The sequence below is a fragment of the Mustela erminea genome, chromosome 7 (genome assembly GCF_009829155.1).
Source record: "Mustela erminea isolate mMusErm1 chromosome 7, mMusErm1.Pri, whole genome shotgun sequence".
Classification (NCBI taxonomy): Eukaryota; Metazoa; Chordata; class Mammalia; order Carnivora; family Mustelidae; genus Mustela; species Mustela erminea.
The window spans coordinates 20,543,557-20,559,797 of NC_045620.1; the positions used below are offsets into that span (position 1 = coordinate 20,543,557).

At 41.5% G+C, this 16,241-nt stretch overlaps 1 protein-coding gene across 1 annotated transcript in view; it reads right to left on the minus strand.

Moving 5' to 3' along the window:
• The window catches only part of RALGAPB (Ral GTPase activating protein non-catalytic subunit beta), an 82,198-nt gene extending 66,395 nt beyond the window's left edge, over positions 1 to 15,803 (minus strand). The window contains 2 exon segments of the mRNA XM_032350688.1: positions 1,090 to 1,305; positions 15,515 to 15,803. Coding sequence (XP_032206579.1) covers positions 1,090 to 1,275 — 186 coding nt within the window. The 5' untranslated portion in view covers positions 1,276 to 1,305; positions 15,515 to 15,803.
• Between the last annotated feature and the right edge of the window lie 438 nt (positions 15,804 to 16,241).

Below are 16,241 nucleotides of genomic sequence, written 5' to 3' on the forward strand. Positions count from 1 at the left end.
GGAAGGACAACAAACAAGGGCTGCACCAGAGCACCTCTATCCACTCATGTGCCATCTCTTACCAAGAGAAGATTATAGACCCACCAAGAGGAGAGTGCACCAGGGCAAGCGCTGGTCCTTAGGGTAAGTCTCTGCTAAGGTACTCTAAAGAGAGAAAAACGCTCCTCAGACTGAGGGGCTTCATCCTCCAGCAACCCATGGCCTGCAGAGGGTAAATAAGCTGCCTTTAGAGCTATAAGCTTTGGTCTTGTATCCAGTCTTCTATCTAGATTAAGTCTAATCTCTCCTTCATCAGAAAGAAATAAAAAAGTAAGGAGGAGAAAAAGTGGGTCTGGAAAATAAGCTAACCCAAAGTCTGAAGGTTGTATAAACTTCCTCAAGCACAAAGACAAAGTTCTAATCCCATATCTTAGCCAGACATCACACTAGCAAGTTCCTGTATCCCTCCATTTTCAGGGTCCCTTCACGACCTGACCCTTAAAACTTTACTTCAGCCCAGTCACTTGAACCCAAGAATAGAGGACCACCTCCAGGCCGAGCCACTCTAAGAGCTCTTATCTTTAGAGACAGCAAACACAACCCCCATTCCAACCACTTGGGCTCACAGCCATACGGGCTTAGCTGCTCTGCAACATCCTTAAACCCGAGAGATAGGTAAGGGTAAGCAGACAAGGAGACACAGGAAGGCCTCAAGTTCAGTGTGTATGTGAAAACTGAAAACTTGACACAAGATAGGCCTTCAGTTAGAGGCCATATGGGAGGAGCAGTAAAGACCTTCCAAACACACCTCTGAATAAAAAGACTGGGCCCAGAGCTTACAGGAAAGAGCCTGACACTTAAGCCTTGTCTTGGGTACACAGCTCAAGTAGAGAATTGGGCCTGGCTAGTAAGGGGCTAGCAACACAACAGTACAACCTATTCCTTGACCCCCACGAACTCTCAGCCCCAACCCTCAGCCCAAAGGTCAAAATTAATAAAAAAAAGTTGTACTACATTGGACAGAAACCCATTAAAAGGACAATGTCAAATAAATGCTTCAGTAACAAAATTCTGTTTTCACACAGTAGAATGAAAAGAAGAAACACTTACTTCTTTGTCAGTTTTTAACAAACTCTCACTACCAGCCACTGAAGGGGTACCTAAGGCCTGCCCAAGGGGATGGACCACTGCATTTGCCACCTCTCGCCCAACGCTCTCTGGATAGCTGTGCAGCACACTCGTGTGGCCCTGATCATTCTGAATCACCAAATGCAGTGACCTCCACTCAGAGTACATCGTGCCGCTAAAGGACTATCCAAATGGCACCTGAAAAGACAAGAAAAAATTTCTGTTAAATTACACTGCTGTAAATTAATAGAAATCAATAAAACACAGATTTGCCCTACATGGTAAGATAAAGCAGCTACAAAAAGCAGCTTCTGTCTACCAAGCAGACAGAAAAAAAAACACATCTAAATGTTTGAAAATATCCTGAAACAGCCTCACAGCAAGATCAGGTAGGAAGGCAGACCCTGGGAAGCAAATGTCTGAGCACCTCCCCAAAAGAGCCTCAGAAACCCTGGAGCAGAACTGGGACAGATACCACTGAGCAGGGGGATAAAATGATCTGATCTGGTTCTCAGAACAAGAGGGAGACCTCCTCATTCTATGTTCCAGGAGAGAAAACGATACAGAATGAAGTGCCCTAACTAGAAAGGAAGACAAAAGAAAGAGTTTACTCCAAGATCTAGATTTTTCAGTCAATAATATCCAAGTACCTATTACATGCTAGAAACATACCCCTGCAATTTCCCACTGATGTCCTCAAATCAAACATAAAATTCTTTGTGAATATTTCATTCCCTGCAGGAGTGACACACAAATTTCTAGTAATGAAACACCTGGAAGTCATAGTGTTCTTCAGAAAATATATTAAGAGCTCGACTCACTGAGCATTTACTACATGCCACTCATGCAATCACCAAAACAACTCAATGAACAGGGGTGCCTAGGTGGCTCAGTCACCTGAGCATCCCCTAGCTCTTAGTTTCAGCTCGGGTGGTGGGATCCAGCCCCACATGAGGCTCCACACTCAGCAGGAGTACGCTTGTGATTCTCTCTCCTTCTCCTCCTGCCCCTCCCCACACTTGTGGGGGGGGGGGTTGCGGGTGTGTGGGTACATATGAGCATGCTCTCTCTCTCCCTAAAGATAAAATATATCTTGGAAAAAAACCAACTCAATGAATATTAATGAATGTTATCTCTATTTCACAGTTGAAAAAGCTGAGACAGGGAGAGGTTTGCTGCTTACCTGAAGGCTTCAGAGCAATAACATGGTGGAGCTGGGTTTTAATCCCTATCTGTTGGGTTTAGCATGTACTACCTTCTCCCTATCCTATACATTCTCTGTGCATGTACTGCTTCTCCCTGTGCTGTACAGTCTCATGAAATGGTCTCTGTCTATCATGAACATGAAAAACTTTCAGCCACAGAAAACACAGCTGTATGAATACAATGTAAATGTTACAATCATAAACATGAAGAGAATCACGGATGGTTAAACTCTTTCCAATTAATCTCTGCTAACTTCCAACTTCTACTTGTTCTGAAATCTGTATGCCCAGCCAGCAGAGTTTAAGCAAAATACATGGGTATACTTAATCTTTAAAAAGTTCTATCCTTTAAGCTAATTTTCCTTCATACTGGGCAAGACTAGCATTGTTCAATTTTATTTTCAATTGAAAATATTGAAACTGCAATCACCAAAACAACTCAATGAACAGGGGTGCCTAGGTGGCTCAGTCACCTGAGCATCCCCTAGCTCTTAGTTTCAGCTCGGGTGGTGGGATCCAGCCCCACATAATATTTCAAAATATTGAAATTATTTTCAATTGAAAATTCAATTTTCAATTCAATTTTAAACTTCATTCCAGCTCAATAAGTATCAGTATTTTTCATGAGGATATGGCATTTGAGAATTACAGGTCTGAAGAATGAAGGTGAAACTCCTTAGCATGAAAGTCAAAGTCATTCACAGACTGGTCCCAAACTACCTTTCTTTCTCATTTCCACACAGAGGAACCCACCATGTTCCCTTACCCTCTTTCATACTTCCTACCCCCAACCCTCCTCAATTTTCTCAGCTTCTCTGTGAATCTTATGGACTCTGGGCCCTGTACCTTTCCATACCCTCTGAGATCTGATGTCCTCCTCGGGATGAAAAGGCCCTAAAAATGGGAAGGCAAGAGAGCTGGACCAGCATCTAACAAGATACCTACCATCTGAAGGAAGGGTGGATTCGACTACTAAGATTAGCTCAGTTTCCTTGGGTTTATAAGGAATTCCCCCAAGGATATTCTGGTGCCCTCCCCCCCCCCCCAAAATAATGGAAGGGGGAAAAGGGAAAGTTCTGATAGGGAGCCGTCCCTATCAGATGACAACTTATATTCCTATGCCATACATTTTTTCTCACCTCTTCTAGTCAACATATATACGAGTACATATACATGCAGTGTATACACAGTATAATATACATATAAACGCTAGACATAGTCTCTTACATAAATGCACAAGAATATTACACAAGGACTTTTGTTTCAGTGTAGTTTTTTTACATTTTTCATTTTATTTGGCTTCATGTCCTATCCAAATAGTTCACTTCCCTAGACAGATAATCCATGTTGACAACCTAATGTTTCCTCTTGTGTTTGCTCTACCCTAACTCAATCATATTAAAATAATTTTACATACTTGCATAGATAGGCATTGTACACTTTTCTATATCTCTTTTTCCCCCCATTCAACAATGCCTCAACTAATAATACATTCTTTTTAATGACTGTGTAACATTCCACGACATGGGTGTGGTATAACTTATTCAACCAGTCTCCCAACATGTGTATTTACTTCTCATTTCCCACTTTTTTATCACCAGGAAATGATGCAATAAACATACTTATTCATATAAACACTGGCCTTTTAATTTCTATGGGATAAGTTCCCAAGAATGTAACTATTGGATCAAAGGGCATTTGTTTTTAATGTTAATGGGTCTTGCCAGATTGCTTCCCCAAAAAAAGCTGTAACAACTTCCATCTACATTTGGAATGGATGAGAGCCCTTCCCTCCTCTCACTCTCCATCTCCTGCCAGGAATTGCTTTTTTTTTCTTTCTTAGCCAATTGGATAGGTATGAGGTGAAATTTCACTGTTCTAGTCACATATTTATTTTTTATTTTTTTAAAGATTTTATTTATTTATTTGACAGACAAAGATCATAAGTAGGCAGAGAGGCAGGCAGAGAGAGAGGGGGAAGCAGAGAGCCCTGACGTGTGGCTTCCCAGGACCCTGGGATCATGACTTAAGCCAAAGGCAACAGCTTTAACCCACTGAGCCACCCAAGGCGCCTCCTGGTCACATATTTAAATTTTTTAGCTTGAGTCTGGCTTAGGTGGTTTCTGCCTCCCATCTCCTCTGTCAGTGTTTTTCAAACTGTGGGTCATGAAATAAATGTAATGGGTAACGCTTTTGTTTTTAATTACCTGGAATAAGATATACAATAAAGGCAGCAGACATAGTAAAGCCAATATTCTGTGAAACTTGTTTCACTTTTCATAAATGCATATTTCTGGGTCACAGTATAAAATACATTTATTATAGGACTAGGTCCAAAAGTGTGAAAACGTAACCCTAAAGTATATATGTAGTCTCCTAGACTTCCTGCAAAACAACTGCTTATTTCTTCACACTTAAGTTTTATATTCATCTGGAATTTACTTCTGTAAATGGTATAGGAAAAGTTCAATTTATTTTCTTATAAATGTACAGTCAGTTGTGCCATCATCACCTATTAAAAATACATCCTTTCCCACCAAACTGAAACACCAATTTGTCATATACTAAATCCTCATTTATATAGGAATCTACTTATGAATCTGTTCTATTCAATTATTTATCTATTCCTATGCCAATGCCATAATGATTTAAATTCGGTGGCTTTATAGAATGTCTTAAGATCTGAAAAGGAAGCCCCCCAACCTCCCCTATTCTTTTTCAAAACTTTATTGACTATTCTCAGACCAAATTGTTATGTATGTATTCTTCTATATAAAATTTAAGATGATTTTATACAATTAAAAAAATAAACAAAACCTTGCTAGGAATCTATTTGAAATTGCTTATTCTACCTTCCCAGCCTCATCTTCTACTGACACTTTCCCACACGTACCCTTCCCCCCAACTGTGGCTACTAAGGATCACTAATCCTTTACTGATGGATCTTTAGTGATCCACAGTGATACTGAACGACCCTTACTAATGGATCACTCAAACTCAACAAGGTTTTTCATACCCTGTATTACTGCTCAAGCTATTCCTACTGACTACACTGCCACGCCCCACCCTGATTCACTTTACGAAATAATACTCCTTCGAGTAACAGCACAAATGTCCTCCCTTTGGTAAGGCTTTTCTACATTCCTCGAATTACCCCTCCTCCATGTACCTATTACATGCTGGTCTTATCAAGCTTCATATTAACTTATTTGTTAACCATGTAAAGATATCTTCACCACAATAGTGTCAACCTTTTCTAAGTGAAAACCTCACTTTCTAAATATTTGAGTAGTCCTAGCATGCAATAGATAATAAATAAATGTTTCAGAATGTTAAGGTTTACCAGTGGGAAACCGGAAGACATTAGAAAGTTCCCTTTATTCCACTGAGGTATGTCCAAAATTTTGCATGTTATACACAAATAAAATTGGAAAATGTCCATTTGTTTTATGTTATTAGTTTTGTTTTGTTTTTTAAGATTTTATTTCTTTGAGAGAGAGGGTGAGAGAGAGAGAGAGCACGAGAGAAAGGAGGATCAGAGGGAGAAGCAGACTCCCCACTGAGCAGGGAGTCGGGGTTGGATCCCAGGACTCCAGGATCATGGCCTGAGCCAAAGGTAGATGCTCAACCAACAGAGCCACCTAGGTGCCCCTACACTATTAATTCTTTAAGTGGTAGGTAGATGGTTTCCAAATATCTAAAGAATATTTAATTACTATTTAGCTTGCATTCCAGACAACACACTATTGGCAGAAAAAAAAAATGTTTTAAGGCAAAAAAAAAAAGACAAGCTAGCTTTCAAACTCCACTGCACATGTAAGAATCATGGAGGGGCAGGGCAGGAGTGCTGCTGCTGCTGCTGCTGCATATCTCCAGGTCCTGTATCACTAGAAACTGAAATTCTGTATAGGTCTGCATTGGGGCCTGGGAATAAGCATTTTTAAGAAATAGCTGCTATCCCTCCCAATTCTGAAAAAGACAGGAGTATTATTCTTTAACAACAACAACAACAACACTGCGAAAGACCAATCAAAACAGGTTTAATAGCTCTTAAATTCTTTTTAAAAAAATTTTTTTTTAAAGATTTTATTTATTTATTTGACAGACAGGGATCACAAGCAGGCAGAGAGAGAGAGGCAGAGAGAGAGGGGAAATAGGCTCCATGCTGAGCAGAGAGCCCGATGTGGGACTCGATCCCAGGACCCTGGGATCATGACCGGAGCTGAAGGCAGAGGCTTTAACCCACTGAGCCACTCAGGCGCCCCTAGCTCTTAAATTCTTTTTTTTTTTTTTTTTAAAGATTTTATTTATTTATTTGACAGAGATCACAAGTAGGCAAAGAGGCAGACACAGAGGAGGAAGCAGGCTCCCAGCTGAGCAGAGAGCCTGAATCAGGGCTCGATCCCAGGACCCCGGGAACATGACCTGAGCCAAAGGCAGAGGCTTTAACCTACTGAGCCACCCAGGTGCCCCTAGCTCTTAAATTCTTAAAGACTTTAAGAAACAAACATGTAAAGTAGGAAGGTATAGAAAAGATACAGTGACAAAGTTGAACTTAACTATTAAAATCTATATAACAGAAAAAAACATGCTAAATTTAACAAAATACATATAAACAAAAAGTATTAAGACGAAAGTGTGATTATAATTACAGGCAAATTAAATAAAACAAGAGAAAATAAACATTGGAAATAAACATGAATTAAAAAAACAAAGCAGGGTGCCTGGGTGGCTCAGTGGGTTAAGCCTCTGCCTTCTGCTCCGGTCGTGATCCCAGGGTCCTGGGATCGAGCCCCACATCGGGCTCTCTGCTCAGCATGGAGCCTATTTCCCCTCTCTCTCTGTCTGCCTCTCTGCCTACTTGTGATCTCTCTCTGTCAGATAAATAAATAAAATATTTTACAAAAACAAACAAACAAAGCAACAAAGACATTGTTTTGTACCTATTAAACTAGCAAAATAAGTGATAAAACTCAACTCTGAAAAACAAACAAACAAACACCTTAACTCTGATTAGCAGGTAAGGCCACTAAGACACACTGAAGAATTTAAGTCAATGGTTTTCAATACAAAAGAACTGCCTCCTAGCGGCCATTTTGGAAATATGACGTGCACTTCTGGTTAACACAATGACTGGTGTGTGCTACTGGTATTTATGGGCAGAGGCAGGAAATCTAGACATCCTGCAATCCAGGAGACAGTCCTGCACAATGAACAATTACGCTACTTTTCACATGACTATCAGATGTCCGCCAAAAAATCATTTTGTTCGTAACTATCTAAGCCTAGAAGTGTAACTCCATTTTATACAAAAATATAAAATATTTTGTGCTAGTTTAATATACACTGAATTTTCCAGTAGTGCAATTAATCGTGTAAACTGCGAAAAGACTGGACCTTTTATGTTTAGAACCTTACCATACCAAGAATTGTTTTAAAAAAACTGTTGACCGTTTCAGAAAAATCACATCACCAAAGGCTATGTCACTGGTGGTATCTGGGCTGCTGATACCATACACTGCTGTCAGAAACTACATATACAATTCTGTAGTCCTTATTTCAAGAACTACATATACACTTCTGTAGTCCTTATTTCAAAATGTCAAATATATGAGAAAAGAAAGTCTCTTCAGTAAATGGTGCTGGCAAAGTGGATATTCAGATGTAAAAAAAAAAAAAAAAAACACCTAAACAACCCCTACCTTACATCATTTACCCAAATTAACTCAAAATGGATTAAAGACTTAATTGTAAGACATGAAACTCCTAGAAGAAAATATAGGAAAAAAGCTCCTTGACATGGGTTTTGGTAATGGATTTTTTTGGAAATCATATCTAAAGCACAAGTAACAAAATTAAAAATAAGTGGAACCACATGAAACTGAGAAGCTTCTGCACAGCAAAAGAAACCATCAACAAAGCGAAAAGACAACGTACTGAGTGGGGAAAAATACTTGCAAACCACGTATGTGATAAGGAGTTAATATCCAAAACACACAAAGAACTCATACAACTCAAGAGCAAAATAACCCCAAATAATCCAATTAAAAATGGGCAAAGGATCTGAACAGACATTTTTCCAAAGACTATATATGAATGGACAGCAGTTACTCGAAAAGGTACTCAACATCATTAGTCATTAGGGAAATGCAAATTGAAACCAAAATGGGATATTACGTCATGTTAAAATGTTAAAATGGCCATCATCAAAAAAACATAATAAATGCTGGCATGGATGTGGAGAAAAGGAGACCCTTGTACACTGTTGGTGGGACTGTAAACTGCTACAAGCCACTGCAGAAAAAAGGAACAAAATATCCTCAAAAAACTAAAAAAGGACTAACATATGATCCGGCAATTGTACTTCTAGGAATATATCCAAAGGAAATGAAAATGCTAATTCAAAAAAGATACCTGCACCCCCATGTTCACAGCAATGTTAATACATGGAAACAACCAAAGTGCCCACTGATGGATAAACGGATAAAGAAGTTGTGGGGGGGGTGTGTGTAACATAACATTATTTAGCCATAAAGGAACAAGAAAATTCTACCATTTGCAACAACATGGATGGACCCTGAAGGCATTATGCTAGGTAAAGCTAGACAGAGAAAGACACATACTATATGATCTCACTTAAAAGTGGCATCTTAAAAATAAACAAAAGTACCCCACCAAAATCATAGAAAAAGGGATCAGATTTGTGGTTACCAGTGATGGGCGCTTTGGGGAGGGGAAATTGGAGGAAGGTGGTCAAAATGTACAAACTTCCAGTTACAAGATAAATAAGCACTAAGAATATAATGTACAATGTGATGACTATAGTTAACACTGTTGAATGACATACAGGAAGGCTCTTAAGAGAGCAGATCCTAAGAGTTCTCATTACAAGGAAAATATTTTTTTCTTTTTATTGTATCTACTGGAGATGATGAATATTAACTAAACCTATTGTGGTAAGCTATAGGCAAGACACTGAAGAAGTTCAGAGGACTGATTACTTTTGACTGAAAGAAGGGTTGAGCTGGAAAACAACAGGACAAGATCAGGGAAGAATGAATAGGGTATTGAAGGAAGGTCACAATTTTAACAGAGATAAGAAAATTAAGTGAATAAGGGTGAGAGTAAAAAGAGGAGGGTAGAAAAGGAAAATATATGAGGAAGGGTATTTGCTTCAATCAGCAAAAAAAAGCACCTAAAAAACCTAAACTAAAAACCTAGAGTGGCAAGAAAGAAAGTTATATGTAGAAGGGATAAGATTTCAAAGATAAACTGTGACCAATTTTGAAAGAGTACAAATGCTAGGATTGGAGATTTATAATTAATTTAATAAAAACTCGGGCAGTGAGCGCCTGGGTGGTTCAGTGGGTTAAGCCTCTGCCTTCGGCTCAAGTCATGATCTCAGGGTCCTGGGATCAAGGCCCGCATTGGGCTCTATGCTCAGCGGGGAACCTGCTTCCTCCTCTCTCTCTGCCTACTTGTGATCTCTGTCAAATAAATAAATAAAATCTTAAAAAAAAAAAAAAAAACCTGGGGCAGAGAATGAGAGAATATTAACTTTATCATAGAAATGATACAGTAGGAACTAGAATTTGGTGTAAGTATCCAAGACAGGCTGAGGGAGGATAGAAAAGTAAACGCTAGTGTAGCTAATATACTGAGGGGGAGGGAGGGAAGGATGGGGACGAGGCAGGGAGGACTGGGCACTGCAGTGAGAAATGAAAACAAAACTGAAGTTAGATAATTAAGGACTCTGACTGCTAAGTTAAGGATCCTGGGTCTCCTCCCCAGATAGGCTCGGTCAGCTATCACCCAGAGCTACTAGAAGAGAAGTCTCCAAAAGTAAAAAGAACAGGAGGAAGGAGAAGATGATGACAACGCACCCCTGCAGTTCACTTAACTTCTTCCTAACTCTACATGTATCCATTTTCTAGGTAATCTCCCTGGAGGTTTCTACTATCAGGTGATTGTGTGCTGGTAACAGCTTAAGATTTGTAGGTTCTACCACAAAGTAACATGAATGTTTGGTCTAACTGACAGATGACCAAAATGATCAATACAGTGGTAGTGGCAGATGCACTGAGACCACAGTCTGACATTAATTACATCAACCGACTCAACCAGTATTTATTGCATGCTTTCTATACACCATGCACAAGGAAGAATAACAGTGAATAAAGAAGATCCCTAATCCCAAGAAACTTCAAGTCTAATTACAGAGAACAATTTTTTAAGACTTCATAAAGTAAATCCAGACATCAGTTATTTCATGAAACATTTATTAAACCCGTTATGTGTCAGGTATTGTCCTAGGATAGGTACGCAGATATAAACAGGACATGATGGCATGATGGCTGCCCAAGGGAAGCTTTCACAGGGAGGAAGTCAAGAGAAAATCCATGACACCACAGCACTGTAGTATTTTTTTTTTTTAAAGATTTTTATTTATTTGTTAGAGAGAGAGAGAGATACAGAGCGCAAGCACAGGCAGACAGAGTGGCAGGCTAGAGGCAGAGGGAGAAGCAGGCTCCCTGCCGAGCAAGGAGCCCGATGTGGGACTCGATCCCAGGACGCTGGGATCACGACCTGAGCCGAAGGCAGCCGCTTAACCAACTGAGCCACCCAGGCGTCCCTAGCACTGTAGTATTTAACATGATTAACTAACATGATGAGTTTTGAAGTCAGCATTAAACAAGAGAAAAACTACTAGAGATCTTGCTTGATAACAACGTGCCTTTGTAAAAACTGATCATTTTGAAAGAACTCCCACATGTTATTTCATTTTATTCTAATAACAAGCTTAGAAAGTTCAGGAAAACAGACATACTAGACAGGAGGTGAGGAAACAAAAAAGGCTATAACTTGCTCAGAGCCATATTAAGTGACAGTAAAGCTGGGACAAGAAACTCCATCTTTTGCTCCAAAGTCCAATGTTCTTCCCTTTTGTTCTGACTCCATACCTCACCATTATGACCTTGGAAAAGTCACCTGGCATTTCTTTGTCATAGTTTCCTCAACTACAAAACAGGGAAAACACCTGCAGTACCTAAAGGAACTCGCGGGAAGGATCAAATAAAGTGACATAAGTCAACATACTTTAAGACGTACAAAGGCAAAGTACACACTATCAGGCATGCCTTGTTTCTCTTAGGAAAAACACGGTACAGGGTGCCAAAATACTGAGTAAATAAATGAACCATGCTGGATTTTCAAGCACAAATTGCTTTCAAGGTCACCCATATAACTTTATGACAAATAAAGACAGAAGGGTTATAGTTTACATTTCTGTTGTAGTCCCACTGACTCTACAAGGCAAATTATCAATCAAGTTTCATCAGAAAGGAATGTGTTCACCTATATACCAGATTCTGCTGGGGATCCTATCAGACACCTGAATCACAACAAAGAAATACAGGTTGTGCCTGTATTCCTCCCTAAAAGGGTAAATAGGTAGTTTTTGCTAGTCTGTTTAAAAAAAAAAAAAAAAGGCATGAATACTATGAACACCCTGCCTGCTCCCAACCAGCCCCCAACCAGCACCCCACACTTTTCATCCTTTATGTCTCAGACCTGCTCTGTCCAATACAGTAGCCATTTCCACATGTAACTACTTACATTTAAATTATAAATTCAGTTCCTCATTTATATTAGTCACATTTCCAGTGCTCAGTACTCACATGTGGCTAGGGGCTACCATACTGGACAGTGCAGAGAAAGAATAACTCCATCACTACAGAAAATTCTACCCAGCAGAGCTGCCTAAGATACTATACTTCTATTTTTATTACAACTCTAACTAGACTATAGACTCCTTGAGGACAGAGCCTGTGTCTTATTTATTCTGGTATTCTCAGGATATAAAGTACATGTCACACAAAAAGCATTCACTATACATCTAATTGAATATCTCAAACATAGCCTACTCTGTCATTTCCCCAACCCCAAAACACACACACACACACACACACAATAACAAACAAGACATCCTCTCATGTGGGGTACAGAGGTGAAAGGAAATTCTGCATGCAGAGGAAGGAACCTGCTTTCTAGCCCAATGTACTAGAACCTAACCATGTAATCTTGGGCAAACTACCTACTATCTTCATGTCTAAAAAGTTAGAATTAAACTCCATGTACTTTAATTCTAAAACTTTAATCATCTTGTACCAAAAGAAATCATGTATTCTATCCTAAAAAGGTTTTTACACAAGTCAGAAAACACATCTGCTAACACTGGTGAGTATCTCAAATTAAACAGAATCCATTTCCAAGTCTCAGGCTATCTTGATTGCAGCCACTTTTGGTCTTTAATGAACACGTGAAATATTTCACCTTTACTCTGGATATCAATTACAGAGTAAAACCTCAGGCTTAAAGATTGAGTTTCTTCCATGCGCTGAGGCCAGAACTGGATACTCTGTTCATATCTGATCGGAAAGAAACAAGGGCAAGTTTCTTGAGTATCTGAATTTAACAAGAATTGTCCCATCAGTTTCTCTAGTAGCTTTAGCCTAAAGATTGACATAACAGTCCAAAATGGAACCAAGAGAATCTTTCTATAACAACCCTTATCTGGTAAAGAAAGTCTTTTTTTTTTTTTTTTAAGATTTTATTTATTTATTTGAAAGACAGAGATCACAAGTAGGCAGAGAGGCAGGCAGAGAGAGAGGAGAGAGGAGGAAGCAGGCTCCCTGCTGGGCAGAGAGCCGGATTCGGGGCTCGATCCCAGGACCCTGGGATCATGACCTGAGCTGAAGGCAGAGGCTTTAACCCACTGAGCCACCCAGGCGCCCCTAAAGAAAGTCTTTATAAAAAAGTACATATTTTTTAGTCCACATACCTCATCATATGTTTTTAAGATTTTCTTATTTGACAGAAAGAGAGATCACAAGTAGGCAGAGAGGCAGACAGAGAGAGGGGGGAAACAGGCTCCCGCTGAGCTGAGAGCCCGATGCAGGGCTCCATCCCAGCACCCTGAGATCATGACCTGAGCTGAAGGCAGAGGCTTAATCCACTGAACCACCCAGGCGCCCATAGTTCACCATATTTAAGTGCTATAAAAAAATCTTTACTGTCCAAAAACCTCTTCATAATGACCTTCACACACATATTCACTCATTCCCTTTTATAAACTTTAAGTGGTTCGAAGACTAGCCAAGAACAAACACAATCTGAATTACTGGTCTGCCTTTCTTTAAAATCAGTAAATATGCTAGGCAATAGCAGTTCAGGCATTCTAAAATAAATATATACTAAGTTTGTCAAATCCTCTGACATCAAGGTTTTCATCTTCATTAAGTACTACCTATAACATCTCTCCTAGTGAACAGGATGAACTACTATCGACAGCCAATTCCATCTACTAGCATTTACCGAGTACCAATGAGGTAATAACAACAGTTAGTAAATGACAACTACACACTATTTTGGACAACATATGCAAAGGCCTAAGGATAATTAAAGGTCTCCACTGCAGAACTGATCATATCTGATTATGATAAAATCAGATTTTTTTAAAAAATTGACCAATGCTAATTACATATCATCCTACATAGTGCCATGCCAGTGTAAGAACTCAATGTGTTTGTCCAACTGCTTGATGGATAAATTAATGACCCTAACTAGAATGTTTCCAATCAAAAAGAACAAAACTCTATAGGCTAAGAACTACCAAACACCTTTTGCAAAAATGGGAATAGAGAAGAATCTGTCTGCAGCGTGAAGTCTATGTCATAGAATAGACTCAAACGTGCCAATCTCTAAAACCGGTGTAAATCTGTATCAAAACACTGGAAGGAAGAGATAATATAGTTCAAGTTGCTCATAATCCAGAAGAGACAGAAATGCAACACAGAAAAAGAATTAATAAATTCCATTATGATGATGCTAAACAGCACATAAGAACGACCCAGGGTGGTTTAGTGTCACAGACACAGGCATCCTGAAGGGCATGTGGGGAGTTAGGCAGCCAGAGACTGGAAGAAAAAGCTCTGTGCACATGTGTAAGAGAGAGCAGAAGTGTGTGCATTTGAGGGGAGTGGGGACAAAGCATGGAGGATAGCCTAGGCAGAAGAACAGCATATGCAAAGATGACCCAGAAGTTAAAGACATTAGACCCATGAGTACTGTACATCCAGGAAAACTGCAAACTAACAGTTTTACATGAGATGTATACACTGTAAAGGTACAGCAACTCAGAAATCCTGTAGACAAAGTTACTTTTCATCCAAGTGGTTTTCACAAAGTAGAGTCGTCACTGGGCCTAAAGATACTATCTTTGCAAGTGCGACTTGCATTTTTAACAAACTCCCAGATGATTCTCCTACACATTTAAACTGGAGGCACACTGAAACGTCGTCTGAGATACAGGACTACCCACCCCAGCAGTTCCCAAAGTTTGCTACACACTGGAATCACATGGGTCTCCTTAAAAAAATACTGGTTTGGCTCCCCTTTCCTTCCCCCCAAACATTCTGATTTAATCAGTCTGGGTGTGCTGCCTAAGGTTCGGGAATCTTTGAAAGTGGCCCCAGGTGACTTCAACGTGCAGCAAAGTTGGGAGAGCCACTGACCTAATTGTTAAGAACTTCAATCTGGAGTCAGGCTGCCTGAGACCAAATTACCAGTTATGTGACCTTGGGCAAGTAAGTCACCAAACCATTCAGAGCCTCAGTTGCATCGTCAGTAAAGTGGGGATAACCATCCTACCTTACAAGCTTGTTGTGAAGTTAGATGTGGTGAACGTAATGGCCTGGCACAATGCCTGGCGTCTAGTGAGCGCTTAACAAGGGTTAGCTGTTTATCCTCGTTATTAACTCTTCCTCACCCGGCTGTCATTGTGCAATGAGTAGCATCATCCCCACAGGGCGGCAGCAACTCAAGAAACCCTTCTGCTGGACCAAATTCCTCGCCGGAGTTGTCGAGCTTCGCTCCCGACCCGCCCCCTCCCCCAGGTTGCCAGGAGAGCGCATCGCCCGGCCCAGGGAGGTCCCAAGGGCTAGACCGAGTCCGAACAGACCCGATAGAAGCCGCCGACTCCCAGCACCCCCACCCCGAGTCAGGTCCGGGCTCTGCCGGACCCCGCGGGTCCCCCGAGAAAAGCAGAGTCGTGGTTCCGAAGGCAGGGATTTGGTCGTTTCGGGACCGCCCGGAGGGGAGGAGAGGGGAGGGTCCGGCCGCGACGGGGAGGGCCCTCCGGTTACCTGAGGCGACGGGCGGGGCCCGCATCGCTGGGGCGGGCGCCGCCGCCGCCGCCGCCGCCGCCGCCGGCCGCGCTCGGCCTTCCGCCTCACGCTACCCGCGCCATAGTGCCGGCGCTTTTGCTGCCCAGGCCGGCTATTCTCGGGCGGTCGGTCCGTCCACCCGTCAGCGACTCTCCGAGGGCGCCGGGGGACGACGAAGGCCAGTCGGGCCGGCCGGCTGGGCTCCGCTCTGGCAACTTCCGACTGCCAGGGGCGGTAGCGTCAAATAACTCCCCGAACCGAGTGAACCACCGCGCGTGCGCGCCGCGCCTGATCAGAGACTTCTGCGGGGGTCCGAAGCCGCGGCGTCAAATAATTCCCGAGACACGGCGCCGGAAGCTGCGCGTGCGCAGCTATCCCAGATCGCCGCGCGGGGCATAGTCCCTCCTTCCTTTCCGGATCTATTGGAGTGGGAGGAGTGAAGTGACGGAGTCATCTACTTCATCTCAATACCGCCTGGGGGGTGGGGGGAGGTGCTCCACCTGCGTCCCTGTGAATTCGTCCAGGCTTCGCTGGTTTTCGGTGCGGTAGGAGTAAAGGATTTCTGTGCAAGATTGTGACTCCCACCCAGGTTCTAGGAGTTTCTCACTCCCACCGTTACAGCACCTTTTCTTTGAAATGTTTCCCTTCTCCCGCTGCCCCCTTATTACCTGGGCATAGCGTTAACTCTAAGAAATACTCAATTCCA